We start from the raw sequence: 16,712 nt of genomic DNA on the forward strand, positions 1-16,712 counted from the left end.
ATCATCTTGTATGCTTAGTCAAGGTCAATGGACTGCAGAGAAGCCTGGAGCTTGGTATCCAGCGTGCTTGCCTGATCACAGATGGGAGGAGGACACTGTATGGGTTAGTGAAGAGAGAGTTGACATTTAATGCAGTTAGCGAGTGTGATAGGCCTGCCTGAAGAGATGGGTTTTTGAAGCTTTGGAAGTTAGGTATTAGTTTAATTTGAATTGGTGCAGCTCATGAGAAGTTCTCTAGACATGAGAGGAAAGTTCAAATTAAAGAAGAGAATAATCTAAGATCCCTGGCAGATCTAAGAACATGGATTGGGCAATATACTGAGATTAGAGAGGAGAGGTAGAGAGGAGCACTTTTTAGCATAGTATTCAGAAGAAGCGTGGCAACCAGTGCAGTGAGTGGCACAGGCTGCGGGCATCTGTGTAGTGGTTGGACAAGTCTGGCTGCTGCATTAAGAAAAGATTGTAGAGGAGAGCGTTTGCTAAGTGGGTTGTAGAAGCTTCAACTGTAAGAAATGAGCAAATTCTAGAAATGCCGCGATTCAAGAAGATTGTGCACCTGATATCCTGCATGTGTTGCTTCCCCGCTCAGGTCGGCCGGAGTTCACCATCTCCCTTCCAATGCATGTAAGTGCATGGCGTGCAACACATTCCCCTTCTAATTCCCTGTCCCAGCAGAACGATCCATGAAAATGTCAGAAAACCCGACAAAGATGCGGCCGTGGGACCTTAGTAAATAAGCCCCATAGGGTTTGCAAACATGCTGCTAAGCCGTTTCCTTTTAATTCTCATGCCTTGCACTTAATTTCTTCTGGATTTTTTATGAAAACTGAATACAAAAGGGTATATTTTTTATTTTGAAAGACACTGGTCTCCCACACTAAATTGTTCTTTGTTTTTATGACCCTGTTTTTTGTTACAGGGATATGTGAATAAATTGAAGTACCTCCTGAAGAAAGGTGTTTACTTTTACCTGGATTCTTTTTGAGAATATAACTCAAGCGAAAATAGTTGTCCAGTCTTTAAATATTCATTTACCAATTAATGGATTGTACTGTAGATGGATGTGTGTAAGAGTTGGCAAAACTGGGAACAATATCTTGCATATTTTGCTTAAAGGGATCCTGTAATCAGAAATGGGCCTAATAAACCACTACCAGTATGTTGTCAAGAGGCTTAACACCTTCCAAATCATGTTTCTTTCACGGCTCAGCATGGTTCCATGATGCAGAAAATCAACTTTGACATAAGATATGTAAACTGGTATAAAGTCAAGGAGGCGGAGAGTTCAACATTGAAAGCTTTCCCCACATCCTCCCATGTGATTGACATAATGCACTGGACTTCAGGAGATCTGCCTAGTGATGTGTCTGGATACAGGACTATCAATCACAGTGAAGGGTGTGTTTAGGCAGGGAGAACTTAATTTCAGTGTTAAATTCTACGCCTTTATACAACTAATTCACATCTCACTTCAAAGCTGATTTTCTGGATGATGTCACCATACAGGACCATGAAAGAAACATTATCTCAAAGGTGTTTAGCTGCATGAAACAGACCAGTAGTGGTTTATTATTTCAGTGTCTGATGACAGGTTCCCTTTAAGAAAATGATTGATCAGGTCTATAGGATGACTTAGTAGCTTTGGATACATTTCTTGAGTATGCTGGCTTATCTACATAGAATAGATAACTCTGTTACCATTGTTGGCAATTGAGTAACCTGTAAGAAGGTTTGGTGCTATTTTGGGGAAGAAAGCAGATCCTGTACAATCCATTTAGGATACTGTGCATTTTAGCTACATTGCATATTGACAGAAATATTTGTAATACCCAGTAGCTTTAGGGAATGTGCTGGTGTTATGTTGTTACTATATGAGTGGATATGATGATACAATCATATTTTGCTTATTCCCTGCTCAGTAGTACACCACATCTCACTCCTCCGAGCTCATGTTTAAAAGAACATAAGCAAAGTTTACAAATTCACTGCTATTGTTGAACGAGAGCAAATATAAAACAAAGCAGAATTTTAGCAACGCCATGGTGTATGGAAGTCACCAGCAGTTCCTCAGTCCCCCACTGAGATTCCTTTGACCAGAGTATAGAAATCAAAATTCTACATTAACAAAACCACATCCTGAGTTTTCTGTGTGTGTGCATTGATGCCTAGCTGGGAAGAACAACACAATACCGTGATTATCCAGCACTGTGAAATTGTTTTCTTTTTCCACTGAATAATATGTAAACTTCATTCCTGGGACCATTTCATCCTTATCAGTTGCTGAGATGTCTAGGATGGCCTGCAAGGATTGCAACAAGCAGAGTTAAATTTTATTGCTCAGTTTTTTTTCAGTTACGTAAGTTACCTAATGTAACAATAATTTATAGAACAAAAATAACACCAACATGTTCAAAACAAAAATAACACCAAGAAGAAGTTGTTGGAATCAAAGTAGCTTGGGGCCCCAGAAATAAAAATCCGCCCCTGTTGTTAAGCGGTTAGTGTCCCTCTTAGTACAAGAGGAAACCCTACTCTTTATATGATGGCTCCCTTGATCATCCCAACCAGCAGTTTGTGTGCTGCTACACAGCAAAGGATTAAAGTCAATAATCTTATCCGGAACAAAACCTGAATTTTTTCCCAGAGGCTACACACTTCCAAACACACTTACAAACTTCATCTAGGTTTGTTTTTTACAATAGCCCTGCAAATGAAGGCACCAGTGGCTTGTTGTTATGGCAGGACAAGTAATGGGTGCTGTGATACCAAATTTTCTTCTGCTTACGGTAAGAAAATGGTGATGACAGAGGTGTGTAATAATGATGCGACAAAACTACTTGTATAAAACATTTCTATTGCCTGCAGGCCCTTGTGCGCTGCCTCATACAACATTGCATGCTGAGTTTTACAGCTGACTGGGTGTGTTACATTGTATGAGAATGAATGCATTTTTGACTAAACAAAACCCAACCTTGGCAAATAAAGATAATACTTATAGGCATCCATTCATTATCAATCTCCAGGAGATGCACCAAGTTTTGTACAGCTGTCCAGGATTTTAACAGTACTCCTCCGGGGACCTCAATGCCAATCTAATTAGTGAGATCTATTTTTCTTAATTTTATCACTTTTTATTTTATTGTTTTGTTTTTCTATAGGCATTGTACCTTTCTGTATATTAAATAGTTTTTTAATAGGTTATTCTTGGGCTCTATACGTTACCATAACTCTGGAGAGGTGAATTGCCACTAAGCCATGTTACACTGTGATCGTCTGTGTGCTAGCAGTTTTCTATAAGATATGTGTCCGTGTGAACTGTACAGCACCTAGAAGAGTGTGTATTTGGGTGCAAGAGTGTGTTACTGGGAGTGGTGGCAGCGAGGAGGTGTATGAAATAAGCATGTGACTGTATCAGGGAGTAGGGGGGGAGGTAAATAGTGTGGTGGTATGCCCCCTTGGCTGTGCGGGTGTGGTGTGCAGGGTCAGGGATTCTGATGCATTTGGTTTCCCTGATAGAATCGGTGCTGGGCGCTAGGGAAGTAGAAATTAGTGTCAAGACGCCATCTTATGTAGGTGGGTGGGGGGGAGGCTTTATTGTGAGGCTCCCTAGTGCAGGTGCAACCCATGAGTGATCTCGAGAGTGGGTGCATCACAAGAACCATTTCATAAAGTTGGAGCAAGATATCTGAAACTTTACCACCATCTCTTGAGATGTAACTAGATTGGCACAAAACTTACTATGTCATTTGCTGTATTTTCACACACTCTTGGAGCATAGGGCTCAGCAAATTCTGGAGGATTGTCATTGACATCCAGCACACTTATGTATACATTTACTGATGTTGCTTTCTTGGTTGGAGAGCCTACAATAAAAGCATATAATTAATAAAGTCCTAGTAACTAACCATTGAAACAACTTACATTTTTAAGCATTGCAATAACAGCAGATATATTGAAAATGATGAGAAAGCCCAAGTTCCATATTTTCTCTAATGCCTATGCTTTCATAATCACTAGCACTAAAAGTATTTTTTTTGAATCAGTATATCGATGGCTCTTTAGCTTAGGCTTTTAATTTGAAATTAGTGGAAGTCTTCCTCCTAGAACCTTTACAATACATTTTTCAGAGGCTGTGGTGTTATTATTGGACAATGTACTGTAACTGTATTCTATCAGTAGCAGTGTTTCATGGTAGTGCTGCTCTTTACCGGTGTTCCTGCGACCCATATCCCGGGTTGCAGGTGCACCCGTGTGCCTCGCTGTGCCCCCGGACCCAGCATGCAGCCTTGCTCCCCTTTCCTGGTTCCAGTGGCGGTCTCCGCAGTCCCCACACTCCAGTGCACGCGTCTCCCTCTCATAGTGGTACATAGTGGTACAGTGGGTCAACTACCCCTGAATGCTGACAATGCTATGTTCCATTCAGCATCCCTCCCTACTCCCTATCTGGTTAAGTGACCTCAATACCAGAAGCCATCTTTGTGTACTTACCAATTTCCTCTGCTGTTACAGTTAAATTGTGCCAAGCGTTGGTCTCCCTATCTAGGGACTTGATGAAAATACTTCCATTTATTGTCACTATAAATAGGTCATCTTTGATTGGTTTTGCAGAATACCTAAAAGGAGAGAGAAACACCTATTCACAAAATTGTTGTGCCCACTGTAAAACTACAGAATGTTAATTTAGCCTGTAATAAAAAATGTAAATGAAGGGAAATGCATCCGGCATGGATCTATGTAAGTGGCATTCTTTAGGATCAGAATGTCCTTCTATGGTTCGACTAGGTTTACCTATTGTCACCTCTCACTTGAACACAGTAATTATCTGATCAATGATTGATGGTCCTATATTCTTATATAAATGGACGGACAGGTTATGCAGGCACCCAACGTTAGTTGGGACATATGCAAATAGCCAAGCAATGTACTTGTATATACTGTATGTCTGAAGAAAGATGCAGCACTCCACATGTTCTAGATCTAGAGCAAATACCAGCTATTATTTACACAGCACTGCAATGTTTTGACTCGAGTTTTGCTCCAGCATGCTTGAAAAACACTTGTGAGAGTCAAAACTTGCAATGCTGGGTGAATAAAGGTCATTATTTGCACTAGAACATGTAGGGGCACATTTACTTACCTGTCCTGACCCGATCCCCGAAAGTGTATTATCCATCCGGAATGCACTCTAACGCAATTCATGAAGATTGTGCACCCAATATTGTGATTGTGTTGCTTCCCCGCTAAGGTCCGCCGGAGTTCACCTTCTTCTTCCCGATGTATGTAAGTGCATTGTCTTGCAACACAATTCGAATCTTAAATCCTGCGCTCAGTCCAAATCAATCAGATTGCCAGATGGCTGCCCTCCGATCTCTATCGCATGAAAGCCAGCCCAGCTGCGCCACAATCTGATCGCGTGTGACACAATCCCCAGTTAAATACCTGTCATAGCCCGACAAAAGTGCGTACCCATTGTAAATAAGCCCCATAAAGTGCCGCTGCTTTCTTTAAACATTCAGTATTTTGTGATCAGAGGCTGGATCCCTGCAGTTCAGACATTAGTGCTTATCCTATAATGGACAAGACTTCTTTTGCAATCAGTTTGGTAACTTTGCAGGAGAGTAGCAATAAGTAGGATGAAAGCTATGGAGTTCACATCATTATTTAATCATGGAGCCTACGTAAAGGGGTCTACGTAAAGGGGATGGACAGCCACTTACAAATAACAGACCAGTACTTTCCTTATACATATCCACTACCAACCCTGTGATGCTGGTTGTAGTGTCCCTTTGTCTCCATATCCGGACCGCCAATGATTACTTTTGACACGGATATGTGACTGTGGCCGCCAGTCATTGCCGCAGTTATATAAAAACTGGTGTAATGGGCCTAGTTTTAGTTTGCACTTTCTTTGTGCAAATTGCGACACATTATTTAATAGTGTTACATGCCCATAGGTGATCCAATCAGCTTTCAGGATATGCAAACAGTCACACCTATTTTTTTGGTACACTTTCCTTCATGCTATAGCACCGCGCAGTAATAAATGTGATGCAAACTAGGAACACACTATCATGACCCTCTAGGTGCACAGTTTTAAAAATGTTGGATAAAATGCAATTGCAATACAATTGTGGTGCATGAACATGACAAATACATGTTATATATGCATACTGTATGCATTAAAGGGGTATTCTCGTCTGGGAATTCACATTGTTTTATTAATCTGCCATATATACACATTTCCTCAATTAGATGTTATTAAAAAATTAAATAATTAAATAATTTCTCATAAATGTATTCATATGGTCGCTTAGTAACAAGACTTACTCCTTGGATACGGCCACCTCTACTGGAGGGGTTGCACAAAGAAACAAAAGGTTTTTGTATATGAAATGTCTGGAGAGTTACTGCATGTCCCACAGCCGCCCTGTGGTAATGAACGCTGAATCCAGGTGGTCAGGCAGGACTCAATAGCGCATGTCTGGCCACCTCTGCCAAAATGTGAGGTGGTCGTATCCAAGGAAGCTATCTCGTTTCTAAGGGACAACATGGCTACATTTATGAGAAATTATCTTTGCACAGAAACATCCAATGGAAGAAATGTTTACTTATGGCAAATGAAGTAAATTAAATGTAAATGCCCAGATGGGAACACCCCTTTAACTGATGCCTCAGTGCTATCCATCTCAAAACATTGCTGAGGGTCAGGATACAGATACATGAAGCTGACATAGGAAGCAGAGACACTGGAGCACTGGGATATCTGTATGGCAAGTTTTTCTCAAGAATTTTACCCATACTGATGATAACACTGATGATAAAAATAATAAAAGTCTGTTGTCTTACAGAAGCGGAGACACGCTTGCTTATGGACAGAACTGCAGCTCTGCTCCACTGAAGAGAATGGGTTTGAGCTTACATGAAATGTACCACTTATGAAACTACTTTTTAAATTACACATACCTTTGTTGATGCAGGATGTGAATTTTTTTAGACATAAAAACAAGCAATTTCACTTTTAAAATTAAGCTGCGCTCTTGGCACATCACAGACGGCACATGCCGCTCTCCTATTACCCTAATTATATTCACCTCCCCGAGGTCTCGGGAACTCTTGTGCATGCGCACTCACTAGCGGACAGTCAGCTGCATGTGAGAGAGTTCCTGAGAGCCTGGTGAAGTTACCAGCTCTTTGGAAGGGGAAGGGGGTAGGTGTATACTAATGTACAATGAAGGTGTGCATAATTAGGGTAATGGGAGAGTGGCAAGCACGGTCTGTGTTGCGCAAGCAACACTTGAGAGTAATTAGCATAATTTTTAAAGCTTTTATTTTAGCGATTTTGCTGCAAATATATACAGTATATATATATTTATATATATATAAATATATATGTACAGACGGTCCCCGGCTTAGAACACCCAACTTACAGACGACCTCCAGTTACAAACAGATCTCTGGATGTTGGTAATTTACTGTACTTTAGTCCCAGGCTACAATAATCATCTGTTTCAAAGGTGTCTGCAATTAAGATTTATTGTTGATCCTGGTTCTTTTAACAACCCAGAAGTTTTAAAGAGGACCTAAATTTTCGGAACTAGGAGCTGCTTACTAAAGTAAGCAGCTCCTAGTGCTTGATCAAATGCCGCAGTGTTAGGGTGATAGCGTTACCGGAAACCTCCGGTAACGCTATCAAACACTGCGGCGGGGTACAGTGTAATCATCGGACAGCTTGCTTGAGGGGGTTCTGAGGCGCTGCCTCTTCCCCGGACCGCCCCGTTCGCTCCATAGACCGGCAGTGACTGCGAGCTGTCCGACAATTACATTGTACCCTGCAGCAGTGTTTGATAGCATTACCGGAGGTTTCCGGTAACGCTATCACCCTAATACTGCAGCGTTTGATCAAGCACTAGGAGTTGCTTACTTTAGTAAGCAGCTCCTAGTGCCGATTAATTGGGTGACAGGTCCTCTTTAAATTGCAATTGTTACAAAAACCCAAAAATTTTTGGCTAGGGTTACAATTATAAAATATACAGTTCCAACTTACATGCAAATTCAACTTATATATATATATATATATATATATATATATATATATATATGGCACTAAAGTAATATTTGGAGCTAAAGTAAATTATTCAGTGATTTGTATTATACTGTACAATACTTATGACATTCTTACCGGACTGGTCTCTTGGGAGAATCAGGGTCTGTAGCCGATACAAAACCAATAGTTTTCTTTATTACATCCTCTTTCACCTTGAACATGTAGTAGGGTGCGCTGAATTCTGGTGGCTCATCCACATCTAAGACATTTACAATAACTTCTGTGGTGCTGCTTGGCCTCTGCTGCTTTACCACTCGTAAGTCAATGGAGGGGTCTGTGACTTCAATGCTCATTCTGAATACATTATCACTACTCTCATAGTTTAGAGGCTGAAAGTAAAGACATGTGTTTAACCAAAGCAAGAGGCAGTGGTTGGCAAAGAGATGTGCAGAGAGGATGTTTCATACCTTCTTCAGAATGATGATGCCTTCATTGGTCTGTGCATTGCTCTTTATCTCAAACCATTGTTGAAATTTTGCTTTTGAAAAAGTGTACTTTGCATTTCTGTTCTGTGGTTCATCAATATCTTTTACCAAAATTTTTCCAACCACATCTCCAACTCTCAGATCCTCATAAACGTTGAATGTGTACTCTTCTGTAAATTTATAGATATCAGTGTCAGACAGAAAGTTTAAGGATTCTGAAGATCTACTAGCATTCCCAAAAAACCTTTAGACTAATCATTTCAAATTTTCTCATTATTGTTATGTTTGTGTTCTATTGTCTTAAACAAGATCTGTAAGTAGCAGGACATGGATCTACTATTGGCAGGAACTTTATGCCGAGTAGGTTTAGGATTACTGTTGGGGGCATGTTCTTTAGACATGCTTAATTTAAAGAGTTTTATTACAACGCGTTTCGGCTCTGAATTTGAGCCTACGTCAGGTAACCTTGAAGGCTCGAATTTTGAGCCGAAATGCTTTGTAATAAAACTCTTTAAATGAAGCATGACTAAAGAACTCTACATGCCCGAGCGTCAGTAGCATCCGATACCTCCGTTACCACATTTGGGCCTTTCCACTGCATTTTTGGTTTGGACATATAAACTTAGAAGTAGTCTAGCAATTTACTTCAATGCCAGTTGAGTTGCTGGCAAATTATTGGCTAGAGTGGCCATGTCTTGTTGACAAGACATCATTATTGGAAACTCGCAAATTTTGCATCAATGGGGAGCAGCAAAAAAGCTAAACTTTAGCAGCAAAGGACTTAAAGGAAAGTGTTGCTTTGTAAAGCCATCTCCCGACTGATGTCTTATTTTTCACAAAACCAGGCAATCCATATAGGTATTGGCAGAGTAAAAGCCATCCCTAATTTGAATGGTTGACTGGTTGCATTGGGCAAGCAAAGCTACTATAGCTTAACGAAGTGGGAACATGGCTTTCTTATATGATGCAGTAGTTTTTCCTAGGTTATGAGTAGAGAACAACACCTATGAGAGCCTGACTGTAACTCTTGTGCCTTCTTAAATTTTTCTAAGCACTAAACCGTAATAAATCTCTTTGTTACCAATACATTTTTTTTGGATTTGGAGTGGGGTGATACTTACTCTCTGTGAACGTTGGAAAATTATCATTGATATCATTCAAATGGATGGTTACTGTAGCAGAGCTTGAAAATCCCCCACTGAGTCCAGGAGAATCTTTGGCTTGAACAATGACTTCATAACTGGCTTGTGTCTCTCTGTCTAAGTAGGAGCTCAGGGTAAATATTTCACCTTTATAAAATATAAAAGAAAGATGAATATTTACAAAACAATCTCATAGGTCATTGAATGATTGCCAGTCTAACAACTGGGACCACTACCAATTCTTTAAATGATGGTTTATGAATTATTTCACTGCTTGTCTTCATAGTGAAACTCTATTGTGATTGAAACTCAAGCACTTCCCCATTTTTGGTAATGGGTCATGTTGAAGTAAAGCAGTGGCAGGGAGTCATTGATGGAGATCTGAATTTTATGGAGATTTAAACCTCCACAATTGTAAAGCACTATTATATTACTTTGTAAAAATGGCAGACCTATAGTTATTTACTTACCAGTGTTTTCATTTATCTTGAAGTGTTCATATCCTTGAAGAATTTTGTATGTTACTTTGGCATGTCCAGCCACCGTGGGGTCATCTGGATCTACAGCAGTAACCTTGGTCACCAACACATCTATGTTAGGTAGATAAAAATACTATTATGTTACAATGCTCTTTATTAGTATAGCAAACCTGACATGCTGAAGTCTAAGCTGCCTGAATCTCCACAGAATCTGGCTTACTATTTAATGTGTATGGGGCCCCCAAGCTCACCCCTGACTATACTCCAGTGGCAGATATTGGGGAAGATAACAAGTTGGAATTCATAAACCCAATCCTTTCATTTTTCTGAAGATAAGCTGCTGTTATATCTGCCAGAAAATGTTCCCTTTGCTTTAAAATATCACCAAATTTCACCAATAAACCAGCCCTCCCAATGTAGGACAGTTTGCATGGTGTTATGTGCTTTTTGGATCTATGATAGTATTAGTATACATTGTACATACCTGTTGCAGACATCTCCGAGACTGAAGCATTGTACGAATCTTGTGTAAAAGAGGGAGCATTGTCATTAATATCAATAAGTCTAATTGAAAACATCTCAGGAGGTTCTAAAGTTTTCAGGGTGATCATATCTACAAGCAGTGCTGTCAGATTATACTGTGCCTTTTCCTCACGGTCAAGCTTCTCATAGCCATAGATGTCGCCTGTGTTCTCTTTTACTTTGAAGAGGGTGTTAGCATACTCTCCTTGCAGTATGTACTTTGAATCCCTGCGTAGTTTAGTGGAGTGAAGCTAAAAATAAATTGAATTACTCAATATTGCTTATTGGCATGAAAGTGATCTTTTCATTTTATAACAAAAATTTTGAATATTTATCCCTATTTCCTAGACATTGCTGTTGAATAGGGATTCATCAATTCAATAACAAACCAAACCCCTTCCTACCTCATTGGAGTCACATGTGTCTACTCTACCCTGTATACGCTTGACCTTACATGGAATAGTAAGTTCTACCTACTGTATGTTATCATGAGTTTACTGTGGTTAATCCCAAATTGAAAACAATTATATTATTATATACTACTATTCATGGCTCACAGGGATCGTTCTGAAAATAATATGAAATATTGATTTCACTGTTGGTATCTGAATCCAGGAACTATTTAGCATGTGTTACATCACACCCACTTATATCTTACCGTTCCTATCAAATATGGAATATTTGTTTGTTCCTCAAGAGTAGTGATCTGATTCCACACCCAGGCTCTCTTTACACGTTGGTTAGTCTTGATAGGTTGACTCTCGTGGTGTGCACTGCTAGTACACAGGACCACATGATAGAAGATGTTGATGATAACCAGGAGATGAAGTAAAAGAAACTTCATCTTGGCTGGATTTCCAGCGACCTTTAAAAAAAAGTAATTGATTATTTATTTGTATATTAGCAGCTATAGATGAGAAATGCTAATATTTACAGGACCAGGATATGTATGTTCCTCTATTATCAGCTATTTTAATGTACCCAAAAGCTGAATGCATTAGGGAAATCTAAGGTATGATAATCAATTAAAGAGGACCTGTCACCCTAAAAGAAGCACTAGAAGCTGCTTACTAAAGTAAGCAGCTCCTAGTGCTACCGCATTTTTTGCAGTATTAAACTGCTAACTTCATCAGAACCCTCCGATAAAGCTAGCAGACACTGCAGTGCCATTCCCTGGGAGGGCTGGAACGCTGTGAGCTTGGGTTGGTCCAAGGCCCTGCTTGTTTCCTGGACTGCCCCTCCCACACCATAGGCCGCCGCTGCCCCCTCATGAATACGCCGGACCACTGTGAGCTCAGTCCGGCGTTCTGAGGCTATGGCGCTGCAGTGTCTGCTAACTTTATCAGAGGGTTCCTATAAAGCTAGCAGTTTAACACTAGTAAAAATGCAGTAGAGATAGAAGCTGCTAGAAGCAAGCAGCTCCTAGTGCTTTTTTTAGGCTGACAGATCCTCTTTAAGTAGTTATTCTCTACATTCTAGTTGGTTAAACGCAATGATAGACTATATAATATGCTTAACCCAAACTTGTACTCTTTCTACTAGGTCCAAACTGGAAAAAATAAACATCCCATCCTTCTTAGATGGTTACCGTTATTGAAGTAAATAAGCAATGGAAAAATGCTATTAGAATAAAGAACTTAAATTTGAGAGACACCTAAATATATTGGATAATTGTATTTCTTTGACTACTATGAAAACACTACAATGGGGCTAACAGTTGAAAGATCTAAACAATCACTAATCTATATGAATGAATTTCTACCTATTGCACAAAGCAACCCAGTCATGCACACTCTAAGGCAATAGTTTGATGCTGAAGTGGACATCTGTGGCAGGAATTTAAGTATAGTGTTTATATATTTGTCTACTACTGAGATGTAACTTAAAGGAAACCTGTCAGGGTAATTTGAGACACTAAACCACCGACATGTTCTTATGGATTTTTAAGCATTCAGGGTGAAAAAAAAATGAATACTCACCTCAGTCTCTCGATCCCTCAGTGGTGATGCGTTCCAGGAAGTGAAGCGGACGTATTAGACCTATGCTCCAGCCCCATAGGTACAGCGCATGCACAGTCTAAAAAGGATACTGTCCTGGCTTCTCTTCCCTCAACATGAAAGGAGGCCCCAGGATCTTCTGATGTGAGTCCGATATACCTCAAGGACTCACATCTAGGTAAGTATTTAAGTTTATTTTATAAAATGTTTTTCATGTAAAAATGTCCATTTGGGACCCTAAACCTTCTTGAGACATATTGAGAAGCGAGGTGTTAAGTAATTACTAACATGTGTAAATATATTCTCTGCTTGTCACTTATTATATTATTTATAGGAAGATAAAACAATGGATGAAATAATCCAAAAAAAGTTACTCATAATAATGTTGAAAGGGTTCAGTTTTTTTTCCCTTCTTTCTGGAAAGGAAGCTTCTCTCCTACACAAGAGGAAATAATCTCTCCTCTCTGTGTGCACCTTTCAGCATTCTTTACTGTTCCTGATTAATATTTCAGATTTGTGGGGTAGATTTTCCTTCTGTGTCAGAGCAAAGCTTCCTTTTATGAAATAGGGGCAAAAAAGGGGTTTAAAACCAAAAGGTGAAAACATTTTATTTCCTTTTAGGTTTTTTTCTTGACAACTTATGTAAGCTGCGGCCTACAAATACAAAAAAATGACAGCATGCAATGTCAATCATGTGCTTCTAAAGACAGAAGGATCATGTCTTGTATTAATAGAGTTAAGGATAGATGAGTAATATTACTGCTTCACGAATCATTGTTTTGGCTGCATCCTGAATATGCAGTTCAGTCAGGCTGTACTTCATAAAAAGATGCTCTGGAGTTAGAATCTGCATCAAGGAGGACCACAAAACTGTTATGGGGTGTGGAGGATCTCAGTTATGAAAAGAATTGAAAGAATTTACTTAATCTAGAGAAGAAATGACCAAAAGGGATTATGATAAATTTATAAACTATAAAAATGGTCCTTACAAAAATTTGGGGAAAAACTGTTTCCCACCAAAGACAATGGGTCACTGTCTCTGTCTAGAGAAAAAAAAAAGCATTCAATCACCAGAGGTGACCAGACCTCTTTAGGATAAGAACTGTGAATATGTAGAATAGCCTGCCTCAGGAGCTGGTCACAGCAGGAAAAGCAGAAGGCTTTACAATGGGTTTAGATGCCGCCTTCTAGCAAAGTAACATTAAAAACATAAAGTTAATCATGAGAAAAAGAAACTACACGCTCTTTTAATTATATATCTTTTCCTACGAGGACATAAAACAATCCTGTCCTTGGAATGTAATTGAAGTCAGATAATTACAACCTTAAAAAATTTCAAATTACAAAATTCTGAGACAGTGGGGCACATTTACTAAGGGCTTTGTGCCAGTTTTCTGTCTGACTTTCTGGTGGAAACTGACTTTCTGTCTGGACGTTCCGGTGCTCAGTCGGACCGGGCGCCATATTTAACTTGAACAAAAGTCTGTTGCACACCCTATGTTAAAGCTGCACCACAAAAAAGTTGGTGAACTCTTTTTGGCCAGTGCAGGGAAGCTCCAGATTCATGATTTTTGGCGCACATTCTTAATGAATCATGTGCATAGAACATTATACACGGGCATCATTGACTTTTAGTGCAGTTTCCTACATTAGTAAATATGCCCCAGTATGTGAAAAATAAAATACACTATTGCTGCTTTCATAGGAATGAAGAGGGTAAGTAGCAACCATGGACAGTAAATAAATGCCCATAATTAAACCATCAGCAGCAAGTGTGACCACCTCAATAAAAGCAGAAGTTTTGAAAATGTAATCTTAGACGCTGCTTTCTATTAATCTGTGAATGGTTATAAGATCATTCCCAAACTCTCCCAGGTCAGAGAAACTACAAAAAACTCATCTCATATTCCACAGGCCACAATTAGCATATTATATATTGTAGTTTCAATTAGAAAAAGACTGAACAAGCATTGTTTGTAAGGGTTGTCAGGATAAAGCCTCTTCTTTCAAAATGGACATGACAGCACCACTTGCGTTTATTAAGCTGCATCCAAACAAACAATGCAACCTCTCAAACAATGGTAAAGAGTTATCAATATGGTAAGGACAGAATTCTTAAGAATGCCTTTTGTTGCATTTATCAAAAGTGTTACAGGGTGTGGTCTAATACATAAACTGTGTGACATCAATTGAAAAGGGCATACACCAACAAATATGTAAATGCAACAAACTTTATTATTTTTCTGGAGTAAGCTAATACAAATAGGAAGTACAATTTAGACTGATTTATCATTCATAATGCTGATAAATCCAATGCAGTACCTAAGGTAGATCTGATGGTAGGTTTTCTACTAACATGCTAAGACCTAAACTTTCTTTCGCTAATTCTGCAAGACTTTCTAACTTGGACTACACTTTATATAACAAATATGCAATTTTTTGTCAGAGGCTACAGGGGCATGAAGTAGCATCTACGGGCTTTGGTAGCAAAGGCTATTCCACACCCCATTGGCCTTTGCTGTCCCTCCTACCTGCACGTCCTTCGTGTTCCTTGGTGTGTTCATTTTCACCTCTGACTACTCAGAGGTGACCCCTCCAGGGCTGCCACAACATGCTCATGCACTCTGCCACTGGCACAGAGCAAGGAGCTTCAACGCATGTGCAGAGCTTGAAGAAGCTGGCGCTGATAAGGAGCGTGCTGAGAATGCGCAGGTAGGGAGTAGAGTAGCCTTTGCACCCACAGCCGGAGGGGCTACTCCATGCCCCAGTAGCCTCTGTCAAAAATTTACATATTAGTTATATAAACTGTAGTTCAGGTAAGAAAGATTTATAAAAACCTACGACCAGATCTACCTCAATGGGCAAATTCCTGATGGTAGATTTCCTTTCAATCGGTCCATCTAACCTTGCACTGTTTAGCTGTTTGATACTCAGTTATTAGGGGGCATGTCTCATGCCCTTTTTGGAGTATAGAAACGTAGAAACCATTGTTTTTTTTCCACCATTTATGCAAAATGTTCAGAGCAGTGGAAAGGAGTAGGGCCAATGGCCACCATTAGACTTATAATCACTTTAGAAAACTGGGGTGAATGTTTGTTAAAATCTATACCAGCCATTATATACACCTTTATTAATACTGCAGGAAGTTGAGACCCCAAAACCCCATAAAATACTTTACTGTTCCACATTACACGAGCCACCAAATTATGGCACATTGGGGGAAGGGGAGGGGGGAATTCATTCAAGAATGGTGTTTAGAACGTCAATTTTAAAGTTCCCCTACCTCACGATTCGGCTCCTGTATTCACTAGGAGTCTCCGGCCTCTAAGTGAATATAGGCTTAAACTCCTGTAGACCTGTAGACCAGATTGGAAGTGTCTACTGTAGTAAATGTGTTAGGTCAGGTATTCGTGACCTCACACAGCCTGCCCGCTCTCTGACACAACATGTCCATCGTAGGATTGTGGGTCGGAGAAGAAAACTGGCAGGGATGGGGAGATTCATGCGCTTTCTCTGGCAGAAAACTGGCAAATGCTCAATAATATATTTTCTGCCATTTTTCTTTGTTTGAAGCTTGATATTTATATTCAGAAAAGCTGAATGGTGACCATTTTAATTTGCTGATAGGGTTGTCATCCAGCTTTTCCAGGCTCCTCAATGGCATATTTGCATAACCATCTAAATTTGCTGTTCAGGAGTCTGGGAAAGCTCAATGATATCCCTTTCTACACTGTTTTTATCCAAGATATCATCTAGGATACAACTACTGTAGACAGGAGTTTTAACAGTCTAGCAAGTTTATGAAAAAGAGTGGGACAAAGAGAACTGTGGGATATTGTGAGTGCATAGAGCAGAATTGATTTTACTTTGTGATGAATCCCTAAAGAGTATTTACAAAAAATGGTTGAGGCGGTCATGAAATTTTTGTTGAAAGACATTTCATTTACAATTCCCAGCAGAGGCTATTAAGCTGAATAAACCCAACGCGTTCATAATAAACCCATCTTCATAAAACGGAAAGTATTGGCTTCTAGATTTTTCCA

At 39.6% G+C, this 16,712-nt stretch overlaps 1 protein-coding gene and 1 long non-coding RNA gene across 2 annotated transcripts in view; both read right to left on the reverse strand.

Moving 5' to 3' along the window:
• LOC140070703 (uncharacterized) overlaps positions 1–16,712 on the reverse strand; it is a 188,175-nt gene that overhangs the window by 69,029 nt on the left and 102,434 nt on the right. The gene's annotated exons all lie outside the window — the stretch shown is intronic.
• CDH5 (cadherin 5) overlaps positions 1–16,712 on the reverse strand; it is a 57,845-nt gene that overhangs the window by 6,141 nt on the left and 34,992 nt on the right. Inside the window, exons 2-10 of the mRNA XM_072117488.1 lie at positions 11,331–11,537; positions 10,635–10,923; positions 10,142–10,261; positions 9,651–9,818; positions 8,512–8,699; positions 8,180–8,433; positions 4,489–4,613; positions 3,739–3,863; positions 2,191–2,299 (exon numbers count right to left, since the gene is read on the reverse strand). Of these exons, the coding sequence (XP_071973589.1) occupies positions 2,191–2,299; positions 3,739–3,863; positions 4,489–4,613; positions 8,180–8,433; positions 8,512–8,699; positions 9,651–9,818; positions 10,142–10,261; positions 10,635–10,923; positions 11,331–11,516 (1,564 nt within the window). The 5' untranslated portion in view covers positions 11,517–11,537. The remainder of the gene's footprint in view (positions 1–2,190; positions 2,300–3,738; positions 3,864–4,488; positions 4,614–8,179; positions 8,434–8,511; positions 8,700–9,650; positions 9,819–10,141; positions 10,262–10,634; positions 10,924–11,330; positions 11,538–16,712) is intronic.

The sequence above is a fragment of the Engystomops pustulosus genome, chromosome 7 (assembly GCF_040894005.1).
Source record: "Engystomops pustulosus chromosome 7, aEngPut4.maternal, whole genome shotgun sequence".
Classification (NCBI taxonomy): Eukaryota; Metazoa; Chordata; class Amphibia; order Anura; family Leptodactylidae; genus Engystomops; species Engystomops pustulosus.